At 42.4% G+C, this 16,508-nt stretch overlaps 1 protein-coding gene across 2 annotated transcripts; it reads left to right on the forward strand.

The window, feature by feature from the left end:
* The first annotated feature begins 328 nt into the window (after positions 1-328).
* POLR1F (RNA polymerase I subunit F) lies at positions 329-5,135 on the forward strand. Of its 2 annotated transcripts, none has more exons than XM_083578879.1 (4): positions 329-737; positions 1,787-1,928; positions 2,928-3,136; positions 3,676-5,044. In XM_083578879.1, the coding sequence occupies exons 1-4, from the start codon at positions 499-501 to the stop codon at positions 3,998-4,000; spliced, it is 915 nt and encodes a 304-aa protein (XP_083435005.1). In that variant the 5' UTR covers positions 329-498; the 3' UTR covers positions 4,001-5,044. The 2 variants fall into 2 exon arrangements, with proteins under 2 accessions (XP_083435005.1, XP_083435004.1); XM_083578878.1 differs by having other exon boundaries at positions 410-737; positions 3,673-5,135.
* Positions 5,136-16,508: the final 11,373 nt, after the last annotated feature.

The following is a 16,508-nucleotide window of genomic DNA, read 5'->3' on the forward strand; positions in this document are numbered from 1 at the left end:
CACAATTTCAGGGCAGCCAATGCAGCTACTAACAAATATCATAAGAAAAAAATAGTATCAGAGAAATCACGATCGCGCATTCAGAAAATCCAGAAAGTGAATTACGTAAACTCAAATAACAGGCGCACGTGATGCCAAAAAGCAAAGCAAAACGACTTTAGCGGCTCACGGTGAAACATAAACAACTGGGGAGCAAGTATTGGCTAATCATTAGCACGTGGGAGGAGCTTCCAGCTGGGCTGATGACGTTATAGGCTGACGGACTTAGCCGGCGAGCCAACCGTTCTCCAAGCTCTTGCCTTAAAAAAAAGAAAGCGCATTCCAAAAGACCCGGATGAGAGAGGCCACACCTGAGATGGCTGCCAAACTAGCACCGGAAACAGAAGAGGAGTCATTTCCTCCCCGCCGTCTCTTCCTCTCGGCGCGCCATTCGAGGCGAGTCGCGAAGACGTAATCGCTGGGCGACAGCGAGGAGAAGACGTTGCCTCGTGTAGCGCCATGGAGGAGGCTGAGGAGAAGCCTCCGGCCGCCGTAGCGGCTCCCCCGGCGCCCGCCCTGCCGCCCTGCGTGGAGCTGCCTTCCTTCGAGGCGGCCCGGGCGCTGACGGAGAACCGCTACTCGTGCCTGGTGGTGACTCCGCAGCGGAGGCACGTCGCCCTGCCGCCGCGCTTCCTGCACCGCAAGAGGACGGGCATCCGCGCGCAGCTGGACGCCGAGCTGCGCCGCTTCTCGGAGAGGTAGCGAGAGGCTGCGGAGCTCCGTGGGGGGGGGGGGGGAGGCCGGAGGGACGCCCTGCCCAGCCTCCGCCGCTTCTTCACACGGCGCGTGGTCGGGGCTTGAAAGAGGATGGGTGACGCAAACTCCCGGAGGATAAAGGCTGTGTTCTGCGGATCGAAAGGGGGGAGAGCCCCGTGGCAGCCAAGAACATTAAGCGAAGCCTGCGCTGCATCAGGCCAGTGGCCCCTCTAGTCCGGCATTCTACCAGTTGCACGTGGGAAACCTGCACAAGGGCATATTTTTCCCCAGGGGCAGATCTACTACGAAACTAATAAAGCTTAAGCTTCAGGGCCATTGATCCCAGGGGGGCTCCAAAAGTGATTCAGTCCACATTGGGTTGGTGTTTTTTTTTAAGGGTCTAGTAGACGCAACTTGAGTTTGGCGGCTCAAACTGATTAAATTTTTGTTGTATACCAGTTATAAGGAAGAATACAATCGAAGGGGCCCTCAAAACAGTTCAGGTTTTTTGGGGTGGGCAAAATGTAGGACCTGCATTTTGGGCTCCCCCAAACTTGAACTATTATGAGGGCCCCTTCGATTGCATTCTTCCTTATAATTGGTACAGTGGTACCTCGGGTTACAGATGCTTCAGGTTACAGACTCCGCTAACCCAGAAATAGTACTTTGCTTCAGGTCCAGAACAGAAATCGCGCAGTGGCAGTGGGAGGCCCCTTTAGCTAAAGTGGTACCTCATATTAAGAACAGTTTCAGGTTAAGAACAGACGTCCAGAACGAATTAAGTTCTTAACCCGAGGTACCACTGTATAGGCTTCGGTATCCTACCTTTCCACTTTTGAAATGGAAGTATATGTGGCAGCTTCCACATAAGCTGTATCTCTAGAAGATTTTACTACTTCCACTTGCTTGTTCAGGGTAATACTAGGAAGATGTACTTGAACAATCTTGGTTGCAGCTGACATTGGGTATATTCTAGCCTTAAAACCATTCATAGTTCTTAGTTGCTCTCCTTGATATGTGTCATTACCCAGTGGCTTCTTTTATCTTGCAGCTTTCAAGGTGTTCCTGTGGCTTATGATGATATTAAAATAACAAAGGAAGTGGGAGATATAATTGATGACATTGGAGCTGTCCATCTGGACATTGAGGCAGATTTTGTCGTGTTCCAGCCTAAAGAAGGGAAAAAACTTGTGGTATGTAAATAAATGCTTCTTATTTACAATTGCTTTTAATGTTTAAAACAGGACCTTTGTATCTTTCCGGTGCATGGTACAAGTATTCTGTGGGAAATCTAAACACAAAGTACTTGAGTTGACTTGTTACAGTGCTCCAGGGTGTAATTACCTTTTACAGCCTGATTGTATGCAGTATTCTGCATGTTGGTCCCCTGAAATTAATGGTTTTAGATGTGCCTAAATGCAAAACCTGTGGTCTTCTTTTTTTGTTGTTGTATATGTGTGTGAGAGTGTGGTGCTCTTTAATTGCTTTCTAGTAATAACTAGTATTGCAGCAGTGCCAACAACTACAGGTGCATGGTGTGTGTGTCAATTATTTGTAAACAAGATAAAACAATTGCTCTTGAAGCCTTTCACAAGCATCAGATGGACATAGGGCTTCAGAAATGTCACACATCAAGCTCTTGGATGCTTTAATTAAAAGTTAGGTTCCTAAGACCTTGCCAGTTCAGCCGTTACAGCAACAGTATTTAAGGTATCTGCAATGTATGTCAACTGAGCAGATATAGGATAAGGTTTTGAAAATCCGAAAGGATAACAAAGTTCCTAAAAATAGAAAGAATATATGTTTCTGTTTGTATTTAATTTTCTTAGTGTTATAGCATACACCAAAGTTCCATACCTGCTTTTTGTAGCTGTAATACAAGGAGCTTTTCTTCAAATTTATGCAGTACTACTAAAGATTGGGCCATATCCTGTGGTGAGCATTAAACCTAACACATATACCCCACCTTAAGTGTTCAAGTCAATCATTATCATGTTCATTGGCAGAGTAAATCTTCTGTGCACACCTGTGACACTGATCTCTGCTTTAAGATAGTGATGATGTCTCTTAATGTCTTATTGTATTGTCCATATTGAACATAGAAGAGGCTAGTAAGAGAAACAACTGCTTGCATTTGTGAGAAATTAGAGGCTACATAGCATACCTTTTTTAATTTGTCTGTCTATTTCCAGGGTACAATCAATAAAATGGCACCTAGTCACATAGGCTGTCTGGTACATGGCTGTTTCAATGCTTCCATCCCCAAACCTGATCACATGTCAACCGATGAATGGAAAGACCTTGGCTTCCAAATAGGCAACAGACTGATATTTAAAGTATTGTGTTTTGATTCAGATGCTGCTGGAGTGTTCTGCATCAAAGGAAAACTCTGTAGAAAGAGGTACAGTAATGTGTCTTTTTGCAAAGTACTTCAGAAGAATGTTTACTTCCAGCATATAAGGGAGCAAAGTCTTCTCAGAGTGATCACATGTTGAATTTAGTTGGAGAACAGATTTGGATGAAATATCAGAAGTTGAAAGATGTGAAGATGACGGTGGGAAATAGTTTCTCTTCCACAATTCTGTGTGTTGTTGGAGCTTCACCTATATTTAGACTGAAGAGTAATGCCTGTCTTGTTAGCAAGGATAATACTGAAAGTGAAGGTTGTAAAGTATACTCAGGTTTTGATGAGCTCCGCTGTATTTGACTGCACTTTAAATTTAGTGAGCTGGTGGTGGCGGGGATTGACCTTTGCATGAAAAGTAAGAAAATGACAGACAGTATGGGAAGGAAACCCAGTCAAATTGAAAATGGAATAGAATAAGAAATAGAATAAACAGCTTTAATTCTGAGGGCTAATAATGGTAGCTTCTCTTATTCTCATATGATATCCTTTGAAAGCTCATCTACTGCCCCCCTTTCACTTTTTTTCCAAAGCAGCATTGGAGAAGAGTTCAAGGAAAAGCACAAGGGAAAACATGAAAAGCCCCATGATGTGCAGAACGGCACAGAGGAGATGGAGATGGACATAGCGACAGCTGGTGTTGAAGAGATGAGAAACAACGACGGGGATAATGGAATATTTGATATGTCAGATCGAGGGAATGGGCAACACAGAGCAGACCTGGGACTGCATGCAAGTGACTCAAGTGGCTACCATAGTGATCACAGCAAATCTAAGAAAAAGAAGAGAAAACTTGGCGAGGAAGAAGGTGTACTTCCTGGATTATTAAATCCCAAAGCTAAAAAGAAGAAAAAGCAATGAGAAATAGTATGGATAATACCAAGTGCCTTAACCTGAACCTAGAACTCTTCCATCAGGTGTAGTTGGAGAAGGAATGCTGTTGTAGATTATCTACACACACAGGAAAGATGAATAAAATAATATGAAACAATATAAGAAAAGAACTTAGATTTTTAGCTGCCAAAGACTGTATTTTATGAAATCCATTACCAACAAACAAACTAAAAATCCAGTCCTCCCTCTATTATTACGTATCTTTTCTTCTGCCTGCTGGCACAGACAGGGAGGAATGGGAACTGAAATCCATCAATATCTAGAGGGTTGCTTCTTGAATGGTGCAAGTATGTATGGATTGTGTTTGATCCAGTCAGCACTAAGACCCACAAATACAAAAATATACTTTTAATGCACATAACGACAATGAACAATAATGGAACAATGGTTCCATTTTCACCATTAAGTCTGTTTCAGACTTCTCCCAATTAGTCCTTGGGAAAGGTTTTCTCAACAATTTGGGGAATGTGCTCCAATAATTCTTCTGATCCAGGGATTGATAACTTCTCAGTTAAAAGTTTTCTTTTGCTGAGAGGCTGTTCTCCTGAGATGCAGATTGGATTGCGGGGGGCCGGGGGAGACAAAAATTGGTCATTTGCCCTGTCTTCCCAGGACAAGTTGGGAATATTGTACTGTGTTTAGACTGAAGGCTGTCAGAAACCACCTTTGCCTTGACATCCCCAGAGCAGTCAGTATTCTTTCAAGTATTATGAAGAATTTTGGGGAGTCATGCTATATCCTTCTTCTCAAAATAAAAGAACTTAGGGAGAAATTGCTTCTGAACATCCATAACTTATATTTTAATGGACTAAATCTGGCATTTAGTTACATCTAGAAATTGAAGTCTCTAAAACATGTCTCTTAATTATTTGTGATGAATAACTATTTTTATAAATTTACAAAGGTGATGTAATGCCTGGAGCCTTTTTGGTGTGATTTGTTTTTGTTTACAGCTGGAGACCCGTCATGGTATCTTTTTCAGGGAATAAATGCAATCAAAAAGCAAATAAACAGAATATTCTTTTTTAAAAATTCTTGTAGCAGTTGGGATTACAAGCTTAAAATTGGGGCAAATTTTAAATAAATTGCTTTTACAGATAGAGAGGTGAAACTGACTGACTGCAGTTTTACTCAGCTAATTGAATTGGGGACAAGCTTGTGCTGTCTCTCAAGTTCTCCATTCCTTTGGGCTGTATTGATTTGGTCTACTGCTAAAGCAAAGAACCAAGTGACAGCAACTAGCTGTGCTGACGAGTCCTCCAATTACAGATAATTTGGGGGGGTCCCCCCCCTGAAATCGAGTTGGGGTTTGTTGGTACAAGGAGACTTAGAGAAGGCCTATGTGAAAACTGCAAGATGACTGAGCAAAAAATGGGCCCTTTACATTTATGAAACAGTTATCTTGTGCAATACATTAAAAAAATACTCTAAGGTTTTGTTGGAACAGCCGATATATTGTGTGCTTGGTGGCCTTAATTGCCTAGGTAGCAAGTGTTCAGGGGTGGGAATTCTTCTCAATGGTCACCTTGGAATCTCAAGAAGCAGGAATTTGAAGCACCAATAAAAGCAGTGTAATCTTTAGACCTGGTGTGTATGGACAGTACAGGGGTACCTTGGTTTAAGAACAGCTTAGTTTATGAACAATTTGGATTAAGACCACTGCAAACCCAGTAGGTGTTTGGTTTGTGAACTTTGCCTTGGAATAAGAACATGTTTCCCTTCCTGTTGAGTGTGTTCCATTTGTAAATTGAGTCCCCCACTGCTATGGGAAAGTACACCTTGGTTTAAGAACGCTTTGGTTTAAGAACGGACTTCCGGAACTGATTAAATTCGTAAACCAATGTACCACTGTATAGCAAAGGTGGGAGAGCGTCAGATATTGCGCTGAAACTCCCATCAGCTCCAATGACCATTTCTCAGTGGGGTTTTCTTTCCCCCTGCTGGATAGCCAGAGATATTCACAGACCTTGCTCCTGATGTTTTTCAGTAGTTAAATAAGATCTAAAAATAATACAATAAAGCAAAGCAGGCAAAATTCTGGTGACTTACTGCTTTTAATAATGTGAGGAGTCAGAATCGTAGAGTTGGAAGGGACCCGACAATCATCTAGTGTAAGGACGTCCAAGTCCCAAGAGATTGCGATCCACTCCCGGGGGGGGGGGGGAATGGCAGTGATCTATCCATTGGGGGGCTGAGCTTTTTTTAGGGGGGCAGGTCAAAATCGTTGAGCTTTTTTTAAACAGTGAGTGTGCAGAACTTAAATAAATCGCTCACCAACAACACAGCTGCTAACACACGGATGCAGTGCTACAGCAGACAACAAAGATCACACTAAACGCAACGCAGGGAAAGACCAAGGGGGGAGGGGGCAGAGACATGATTCTAAACAACGTGCGCAATAATTATCCCACAATCGACCACGATCATCCGGGGATCGACCTGTCAATCATGTTCGACCGGTTGGACACCCTGTTCTAGCGTGTCCAACCCCCTGCAATGCAGGAATATGAAGCTATCCTGTACAAGGATCAAACCTGCAATCTTGGCATTGTCAGCACCATGCTCTAACCAACTGAGCTATCCAGGTCTGCTGTATCCAGGTCCAAGGCCCATCTAAATCATTTTTAAACAGTGACCAGCCTCATGCAATCTGGAAGCCTGCAATGAGGCCATGAAAGCTACAGCTCACCTGTCCATTGCTGTTCTCCAGATAAAGCCTCCAAATCTGGAGTTCCCCATCACAAACTTGCCAGTTTGGTTTCATCGTACTCCAGACTAGCAATCAATCCTTGCTTTCACAAGCTATTCATTCATGCCCCCATTTCCTCTGAATGACTGGTTGACTGCACTGTGTATGATAGAAAACTTTTCAATCAACGAAATAGGCCACACCTAAAAGGCAGTGAATTTTATATGCCAGGGGTCTGGTTAGCTATTGTCTGTAGATGGAAGACTTCGAGTGTAGAAATTTGCATCTTTCACTGTGTATGCTTGATGGTCCTTTAGACTTTGCTATCGCATTCTCCCATGCCCCATGGCAGTCTCTTGAAACCAAGAGGATTCCAAAGCAGCGTGTGATAGGATATCAATGGATTGTTTTTAGTGCTTATGCTGTACTAATAAAAGCAATTAAAAATGCAACAATAAAATTTCCTAAAAACACGACCAAAACACCACATTGTCAAACACCAGGAGATCTTGAAGTTGCCCAGTTAGTACTTGGACAGCAAACTAAGCAACCAGCCACTTGTGCCACTCAGACAGTCTTCTGCACTATAATGAGGTGCATTATATTTCTATTTAAATTAAAGTTATCCTTTCTAAATTGGCATTTATATATACAAATTTTATGCACATTGTAACTTCCTTTGATATTTTTCGCTACCCTAGGTTTGCAGTTCAAAGATGGTGGGATGTCACTGGAAATGTCCAAAATGTTAAGGCCCATCTAAACTGTTTGCATTCTGGTTATGTCACACCTGTGAATGCAGATAAAATTGAACTTTGTGTTTGGGATAGCTAACTTAGGCTGCTGGTTTTATTTCTTTACTATCTTGCTGAATGATTATGAGAGGCTGGAAAGATGTGAGGATTGCTCCAGAGATTTGCCCAGCGTTTATCCGCACCTGACTCTTAACCTGTAGGAGTCACTTGAAAAAATAATTATACTGAAACTGTTGTGAAGCTGTCCCACCTTGAGCTAATTCTGAGCGATCCCATCTTTAGGAAGAGGTGATCTCTTGAGGGTCTTAGACTCTCATTTCTAAAAGCAGCTTCTGTTCTTTGCTTTCCAAAGGTGCTTGTGTGTGAATGCTACTTGATAGTCCTTGACTGGAACCTAAACTATGTGGTAGGTGAGGGAGTGAGGTGGGGAAGGTTTCGAAGTGAAGTATAGTTTTCAAAGCATACCAGAAATGGTTAGTTCAGTAGAGATACACTAAAAGTGATCATGCTAAACTTTGTAAATACTTGTTTCCTAAAACAAATGCAGTGGTACCTCAGGTTACAGACGCTTCAGGTTACAGATTCAGGGTACAGACTCTGCTAACCCAGAAATAGTACCTTGGGTTAAGAACTTTGCTTCAGGATGAGAATAGAAATCATGCGGCGGCGGCAGTGGGAGGCCCCATTAACTAAAGTGGTACCTCAGGTTAAGAACAGTTTCAGGTTAAGAACAGACCTCCGGAACGAATTAAGTTCTTAACCTGAGGTACCATTGTATGTCCAGGTTGTGAGGCTTGGCTGCATTAAAAATTGAGCCCCAGTTAAATGCTTTTCCAGCTTGGAATGTGGAAGGAGATCCTGAAAATGAGATCGGTGGTTCAGCATCCTGTTCTCAACCAGCTGTCTGCAAGAAGCCCACAAACAAGACCTGAGTGCAACAGCACTCGCCCCTCATGCTGTTTCCAGCAACTGGCATTCAATGGCATTTTGCCTCTTGACAGTGGAGCATGGCTGTCACAACTAGTAAACACTGATAGCCTTACTGATAGCCTTAGAATTTGTCTAAGGGTAAAGGTAAAGGGACCCCTGATCATTGGGTCCAGTCATGGCCAACTCGGGCTGCGGCACTCATCTCGCTTTATTGGCCAAGGGAGCCGGCGTACAGCTTCTGGGTCATGTGGCCAGCATGACTAAGCTGCTTCTGGCGAACCAGAGCAGCACACGGAAACGCTGTTTATATTCCCGCTGGAGCGGTACCTATTGATCTACTTGCACTTCATGCTTTCGAACTGCTAGGTTAGCAGGAGCAGGGACCGAGCAACAGGAGCTCACCCCGTCGCAGGGATTTGAACTGCCGACCTTCTGATCTGCAAGTCCTAGGCTCTGTGGTTTAACCCACAGCACCACCCACGTCCCTGAATTTGTCTAAGTCCCTCTCAAAACTAAGCTGGTGGCCATTGCAGGCTGTTGCCATCCAACTCGTGAAGGTGAAGGGGATAGAAAGGCAGAACTAGTGTACTCATCTTTATCCAGAGGCATACACCCAAACAGACATCTTTTTTGGGGGGGGTACTGGTGGTGGTAAGTAACTACCCTACTTGGGAACTGCTTTTGATTGTTTCTTGCCAATGGTTTTGTATGGTCTAGAACACATCCTTGTTCCTGGATTATGGAGCTCCTCTATGGCTGGTGCTGGGAACTACAGTTCCCAGCGTGCTATGCAGCAAAGGGTTTTTGTCCAATGCCATCACTGCATATGGCAACATTATGAGCCATAAGAAAGCTCTGAAACAGATTTCCCTCCCTGAACGTTCACGGAGAAAGCTCATAATTACTATGCTGGTTCTGAATCGAGTGAAAATAAATTCACCCATCACCATTTTTAAAATCAATTTGAAGCCATGTCTATTATGTGACCGAAGGATAAAATATGGCAACATTTGTGTTCATGCTGCCAGTATTGTGCTTATGAATCATTTTAATAAAGATTTATAATGTGTTAAAAAGGCAACTTCAGAGTTTCCTAGTGACTTCAGACACTGCTTTCCATATGCCTAAAAATGCCTCATTCGCTGTCGTGATTTGTGACTTATATTAAAACATTTAGCATGTATTATAGACATTTCCCTGCCAAAAGGACACAGTTAGGTGATGTCTAGAAGGAACCTGAAGCTTAGCCTATTGCATTTTCATTGTGGATTTAAAGGATAAGAATATAATGGAATTCCTTGCAGGTGTTTGAGACCTTTACAGTAAAAGCGCACAGCGTCCATGGAAACACTTGCATCAAGCTTAGCAGTTTGAATCCGTTAATTCCATTATGTTTGGCTGTGTAACTAGTCATGGTCCATTCTGAAATCATGATTTCTCAGTTCTAAGGTAAGCAATGTTGGCTAAAGCGTGGCAGCATGCACCCTTCGTTAATTTGTTGTTAATGCTGTGACTCTATTTTCCAAGTGATGTCATCCAACACGCAGGATCTCTTCCTCCCATATAAACCTGCTTGGATCTTCACTGCTGCAGGTTCTCTTGCCTAATGAGGTGAGGCCAGTGGTTACTGCAAGTGGCCTTCTCAGTGGTGGAACCCCATTTATGGAGTGTCCTCAGAGAGGCTTGCCCAAATGCATATGGGAGGAACTTTTGGGCACCAGACAAAAACCTTTGTGTTCTTCAGGGCCTTAAAATTAGAACGATTATGTTTTCGCCCTTACTGTTCCCTCCTACCCCCCCCAAAAAAAATTGACTTCCCAAAAATGACAAAAGTTGCTTCATATTACATCATGCCAACCTTTATCCTAGTGCAGCTATTGTTTTAATTGTATTTATGCTCTATTGATTTTAACTTGTGAACTGCTCAGTGGACATGGCTAACTTGGCCAGTATATAAATTGTTGTTGTTGTTTAGTCATTTAGTCGTGTCCGACTCTTCGTGACCCCGTGGACCAGAGCACGCCAGGCACTCCTGTCTTCCACTGCCTCCCGCAGTTTGGTCAAACTCATGCTGGTAGCCTCGAGAACACTGTCCAACCATCTCATCCTCTGTCGTCCCCTTCTCCTTGTGCCCTCCATCTTTCCCAGCATCAGGGTCTTTTCCAGGGAGTCTTCTCTTCTCATGAGGTGGCCAAAGTATTGGAGCCTCAGCTTCAGGATCTGTCCTTCCAGTGAGCACTCAGGGCTGATTTCCTTAAGAATGGATAGGTTTGATAGTATATAAATAGCCAAACCTAAATAAATGAGAATTTTTTTCCCAATAGGCTTGTGCCACAATCCCAAACAGAATTATGGAATTATGACTGAGATCCAGCTGCAACACACTCCAAGTAGGTCCACTGAAATCAATGGACTTAAGCACAGTTGGGTTTCTCAGTTTGCTTCTTTTGAACAGCAAACCCCAGGTATGGGAGGGGGTGGAAGACAGTGGGCTTATGAAATTTGGGGCTTTCAAAAGCTTATCGCAATGCACTGCCATTCAAATAAAAAAGTCTCACATGGCTAAAAGACCTTTTTGAACTGCAGCTTTTATACATATATAAAACACACACACACATATCACATGAAACACATGTTACACTTCTGATTCTAAACCATTTGAACACTGCAGGATAAAACTAGCTCTTAATGGAGAAGATAGCCAAGAGATGTTAGCATGCTGCAGGAAATGAGTAAAACACGATCAAAGACGTAAAAAAAAAAAAAAGTAGTTAAATGGATAAAAAAAAAAGACTAAAAGCCGCAGAAGGTAATCTGAGATCTATGGGAATGATAGTTTTCCAAATGGAAGTGATGTCTGTTCCATTGCTTAAATCGTTTAGGCCCCTAAAAAAAAAAGCTGTTAAAGGTACAGCCCACAGCTCCTGAAGTCAGTGGCAAAGTTCCCATTGATATTAATAAACTTCAAAACTGCATCCCAAGTAACCCTTTGCAACTCAGCAGAACTCTTGCATTACTGTGGAGAACACAAGAGTATATGTGCCTTTTCTAGACCCAGTCAAAATGCAGGCGTCTTGGTTAAGAGCTGTAAAAGAGAAAATCCATTTCTTATTTTTAAAATTATACTTGCTTCTTAAAACTGAGGCTCCTGAGTTTTCATTGAATCATAGAACTGTTGAGTTGGAAGGGACCCCAAGGGTCATCTAGCTCAACATCCTGCAATGCAGGAATCTCAGCTAAAGCATCCATGGCAGATGGCCATCTAACCTCTGCTTAAAAACCCATGCCATAGCTCCTGGAAATGCCATTTACCTTTCCGCCACAGCAGTACCTATTTATCTACTTGCACTGGTATGCTTTCAAACTGCTAGATTGGCAGTTGTGGTCAACCACTGAGCCTCTTGGGCTTGCCGATTGGCAGTTTGAATCTGCACGATGGGGTGAGCTCCTGTTGCTCCCGTCCCAGCTTCTGCCTCAGAAAGTAAAAGGTCTTGAACTACCCTGATTGGAGATGACAAGGATGGAAGTTGGTATCTTCTGTATGTGAAGCATTTACTTCCATGTGGTTTGGTTAAATTTCTCTGGCTTTCTATTATTTGTTTAAACAAAACAAAATAAATAAAATAAAAAATAAAAAAAATCCTTCCAGTAGCACCTTAGAGACCAAGTTAGTTAGTTATTGGTATGAGCCTTCGTGTGCATGCTTAAATTTGAAATGTGATGGAGATACCAATCTATCCTCTATACATTTTTCTCAGAAGATGTTTCCACAGGAAGAAAAGCTACCCCTGTCTCTAATCCAGTGTTTTTAAAGAACACTTGTGACTTCTGTTGCTGAAGCTTTCTAAAACACTGCTTTGTTTTTGCAAAATGCCACTTGGCGGAGTATTGCTTTACATATAGATCGGCCATGCCATGCTAAAAGTAATCAAAAGGTTTCGGACACAAACTTTGGGGAATTTCTCCATTGAAATAAACAGGCTGTGTGTGTGCTTGCATGGGAGAAAAATTACTAGAGGATTTTGCAAGCATTCTTATGTATTAATAAAATTTCCAAAGCAAGCAATTGCAATAGACAGATACTATCTAGTTGTGGCCAAATAGGAGCATTCTAAATATTCTACCTTATTCTTTGCATTATACCTTAGAACTCTAGCAGCTGAAAGCACTACTTATTAATAAGCATTTTGTTTATCTGATCAAATCAATTGTTTTCTATTTACTCTTATGTATGACATTTTCGCCATCCCTTAAATTTCATTTAACTGCGGCACAATCTTATGCATGCCAACTCAGAATAAGTCTTATTCAATGGGGTCTTACTCCCAAGTAAGTGCATATAAAAGGCTTTCCCAATATGGTGCCCCAGCCAGCATGGTCAACGGTTAAAAATGACATGAATGTCCAAGACATATGAAAGGCAGCAGGTTGAAGTAGATCGGTATGTAGGGTTGCTGTACTTCAGTAGTTACTGGAACCATCCAGAAGAGCAATTTTTCTAGGAAAAAGAGGTGCCGTAACTCACCACTAACACCTCCCTCTTTCTCTTAAAATGGCAAGAGATGCATTGGGGGCCCCAAAAGTGCCTTGGCCCATAGGAGTCAGCACTGATGCTTAAAGCATTGGCCTTAGTGGCAGGTGGGAGTCAATTTGGGATCTGCTTTCAGCAGCAAAATGTGTTCAGCCAGCCCTGACCCTTCCTCCTCTCTCCACCATATGTACATCAACCTATTGACTTGCATTCCATCTTCTGGTGGATTTTTAATTGCAGCCTGCTTAGGCATCCAATCTTGGCTGGAAGCAAGTTTCTAAATACAAATAAATAAATAAAAATGCAGGATCCATATGTAGACTGCCCTGTAAATCCGTCAATCAGCAGTTTTGGCTGGAAGAACGGCAGAAGAGGAAGGGTGTGGTGTGTGTGTGTGTGTGTTGAACAGACCTAATGTATTGTCCGAAGAGTGCCAACCCAAATAGGAACAAACTTTGATCCCTTTCGAAAAGCTCGAGTTTTCAGCAATGCTCAGAGCAACCCAGTCCCCTTCTTTGCAGTGCTCGGGATCTGAAGCATCTTTTAACTTTGGCTGCCTGCATTTCAGCACACTGATTTGACAGCTTGGCTTTGATCAAATGCTCTTTTCTGCTCTGGTTCTTCTCATGACCTTTTGAAAATGATAGGCTCTTCCTCTCCTGCTCCTCCTCCTCCCCCTTGGCACATCTTTTAGAATCCCCCTATGGGAAATCAATCATCGTGTCTAGCATATTTTAAAATGATGCCTAACTTTTTTTTTCCAAGTGTGCCTTCTGTCTGTCTGTCTCTCTTGCTCAGATTTATAATTTTGCACGCCACTCTGCTCTCCGCACCTCCCCAGCATGCCTGCCCTTTCTTAGGAACAACCAAGGGTGAATTATTCTGTGTTAAATTAATTCACACTTTCACGATGCCGTCTGATGCCTCTTTCCTTGGAAGTAAGACCCGCTGCATTCATCGATGCTTACTCCCTAGGATAGAAGCCTCAGTAGCCTTTCCTGTAGTTGTATGGGGTTAGAGTTTGCAAATTCCCTTGATACATTCCGTTAAAAAGTTCCATATGATTCCTTTAGCTTAACACATTTTTTAAAGTATTCCTGCCTCCTTCGGTTGACTTTTACAAGTTTCAAGATTGATGGCAGCTAGTCTTGATTAATGACTTCCCCAAACATTTAAGCAAACATTAAGATGTTTTTTTAAAAAAAAAAATCGGTTGCAACCATTCCTCTGAAGACCATATATATAATTAATTCAAGGTTCTCTTCCCCACCCCCACACGCCAAATGCCACCTAACAAAGCAAGGCTTGGAGACATTTGAACCATCTGGGATCTGATGCTGGAGATCGCTGCCTACTTGCAGAACACCCCCAATTAATTAGTCCTATTTTTTATCCTCCTTTCTGTGGGTGTATAAGCTGTTGAAGTGGTTAAACTTTCCTAAAGTAAATAAAAAAAAAACGGCTAGACTTTCAGCAGGTGAGAACGAACACTTGTAAAAGATTCTTGCATTCAGATATAAAAAGATCTAAAAAGACCCTCATATGGAACTGGGATGTTAAGCATTGCCTTTTGGAACCATCTTGTAGAATGATAATTATCATAAATTTATCCCACCTTTTATCTAAGGAACATAGAATGACATTCATTGGAGTCATTACAATACAATTAGGGATGAACAGCCATGAGTGGTTGTTGTTTGTTTGTTTTGCATAAAAAACCCAAATTTTATTTTATTTGTATGCACTTCCCTTAAACTTCACATTCTGCATGCATTCTTCCCCTAAAATATGAATTTGCATACAAATCTTTATGTGCATTTTTTGAACTGTATTGCAAAATCCAGAGAATGTCATCCAACTGATAGCTGTGCTCTGATCTACATATATGCCTGGGACTAGTAAGTCATGTTGGTTTGCCCTAAAATACAGACCGCATACATTTTTCTCCATCACTAAATACGTTACATTCAGGCTGGATCTAGACACATCAAAGAAGAGTTTCAGTTAAACGTGTTGTAAACTTCCTAAAGGGAAATCACCTTGAGGAAAAATGAGACTCCACAGTGCCACCTGGTGTCACAGTGTTATAACGCATATAAAACGGTTTTTCATTACTAATGTAGCTGAGTCCTTATACAGTAGAACCTCGGTTGTCGAACGCTTCAGAAGCCGAACAATTCGGGACTCAAATGCTGACAACCCAGAAGTGAATGCCTCTGTTTTTGAATGATTTTCGGACGTCAAGCCGCTTCCGAGGCGCGTTTTTCCATTTCTCTCTCCATTTTTTCAATGGATTTTGCTGACTGGCAATTGTGCCTCGGTTGTCAAACGTCTTCGGTTGTCAAACGGTCTCTCGGAATGGATTACGTTCAACAACCGAGGTTCCACTGTCTCTGCACTTCAGTGCAGATTGATTCCGAAAGTGGTTTGTAATTGCAATCTATAGAATGGTGCCTTGTGAGGGACAGGGCCTGGTGTGTGGAGGTGGTGTGACAGTCTCTTCTAGGCCCTGATGACACAGTCCAATTTCTATGCTCTTCCAGAGAAGTTACAAAAAGCAGGCCTAGCGTCACCATCCTTGGGTAGATGCCAGGAGTCCCTGACACTCCAGGAAGACCACTGATGATACCTGCTACAATCAGTGCTGGGTGCCGCTACTTAAATTTCCCGCAATCCCCCTGATCTGACACCTAAGACTGATTTAGATGGCTGCTGCCACCTCCCAGGCCCCCAAAGATAGAAGGGAGCCCATGAGGGGTCATTTTGCTGGAGGCTCCTCAGAGCTGGAGCCAGCCTTTACTTAAAGCTCCACCAAACAATATTATTTTATAATTGTAAATATGTTGAAATGATAGCCATGAACAACAGAAATGGGACTACAGAAGTGTAACAGAATGTCGGTATTTCCTATTCAGCTGCTCAGCTTCTCTCCACGCCCCCAATGTGTTTTATTGATTTTCAAAGCTTTATAGAAGTCATTACCACACGAAGAACAAGAATATGTTTTTTTAAAGAGGTAAACAAAATACACCTCATAGTCCACCCCACCTTTCAATTGATTGGTTGTCAATGTATAGGGGATACGTATTCAACAATGCTAAACAGGCTTAGTTGCTGCATCACTTCCCCTGCCACTATTTTCAGGGCTCAGACATTAGATTTGTAGGAGGGGGGCAATGGGCCAAATGGAGATTTGCATGCATCTCATATTGTGATTTGTCACTTTTGATTTTACCCATTTTGTAACCCAGGCTGGATCTATACACATTAAAAAATTGCCACAGAAAATCGCATTATAAAAGCTCTTAATGGAAAACCCCATTGGTGATGAATCATAGCTTTACAGTGCTATCTGGTGTCGTATGTTTATACCACAGTTCTAACAATATAATTGACCAGTGTAGCTGAGTCCCCGGTCTCCTTGCTTATCGCCTAGAGATCTAGTTGCTGCACCCTCAGAGGTGGCCCAAGACATTTTTCTGCATGAGTTGGACCATCAGAATCATGGTCAGAGTCCCATGAAACTGGTCAGTTTATTTTGGCACCCAAGGTGGGAAATTCTGCATGCAC

The sequence above is a fragment of the Podarcis filfolensis genome (assembly GCF_964270895.1).
Source record: "Podarcis filfolensis genome assembly, chromosome: 12".
Lineage (NCBI taxonomy): Eukaryota > Metazoa > Chordata > Lepidosauria > Squamata > Lacertidae > Podarcis > Podarcis filfolensis.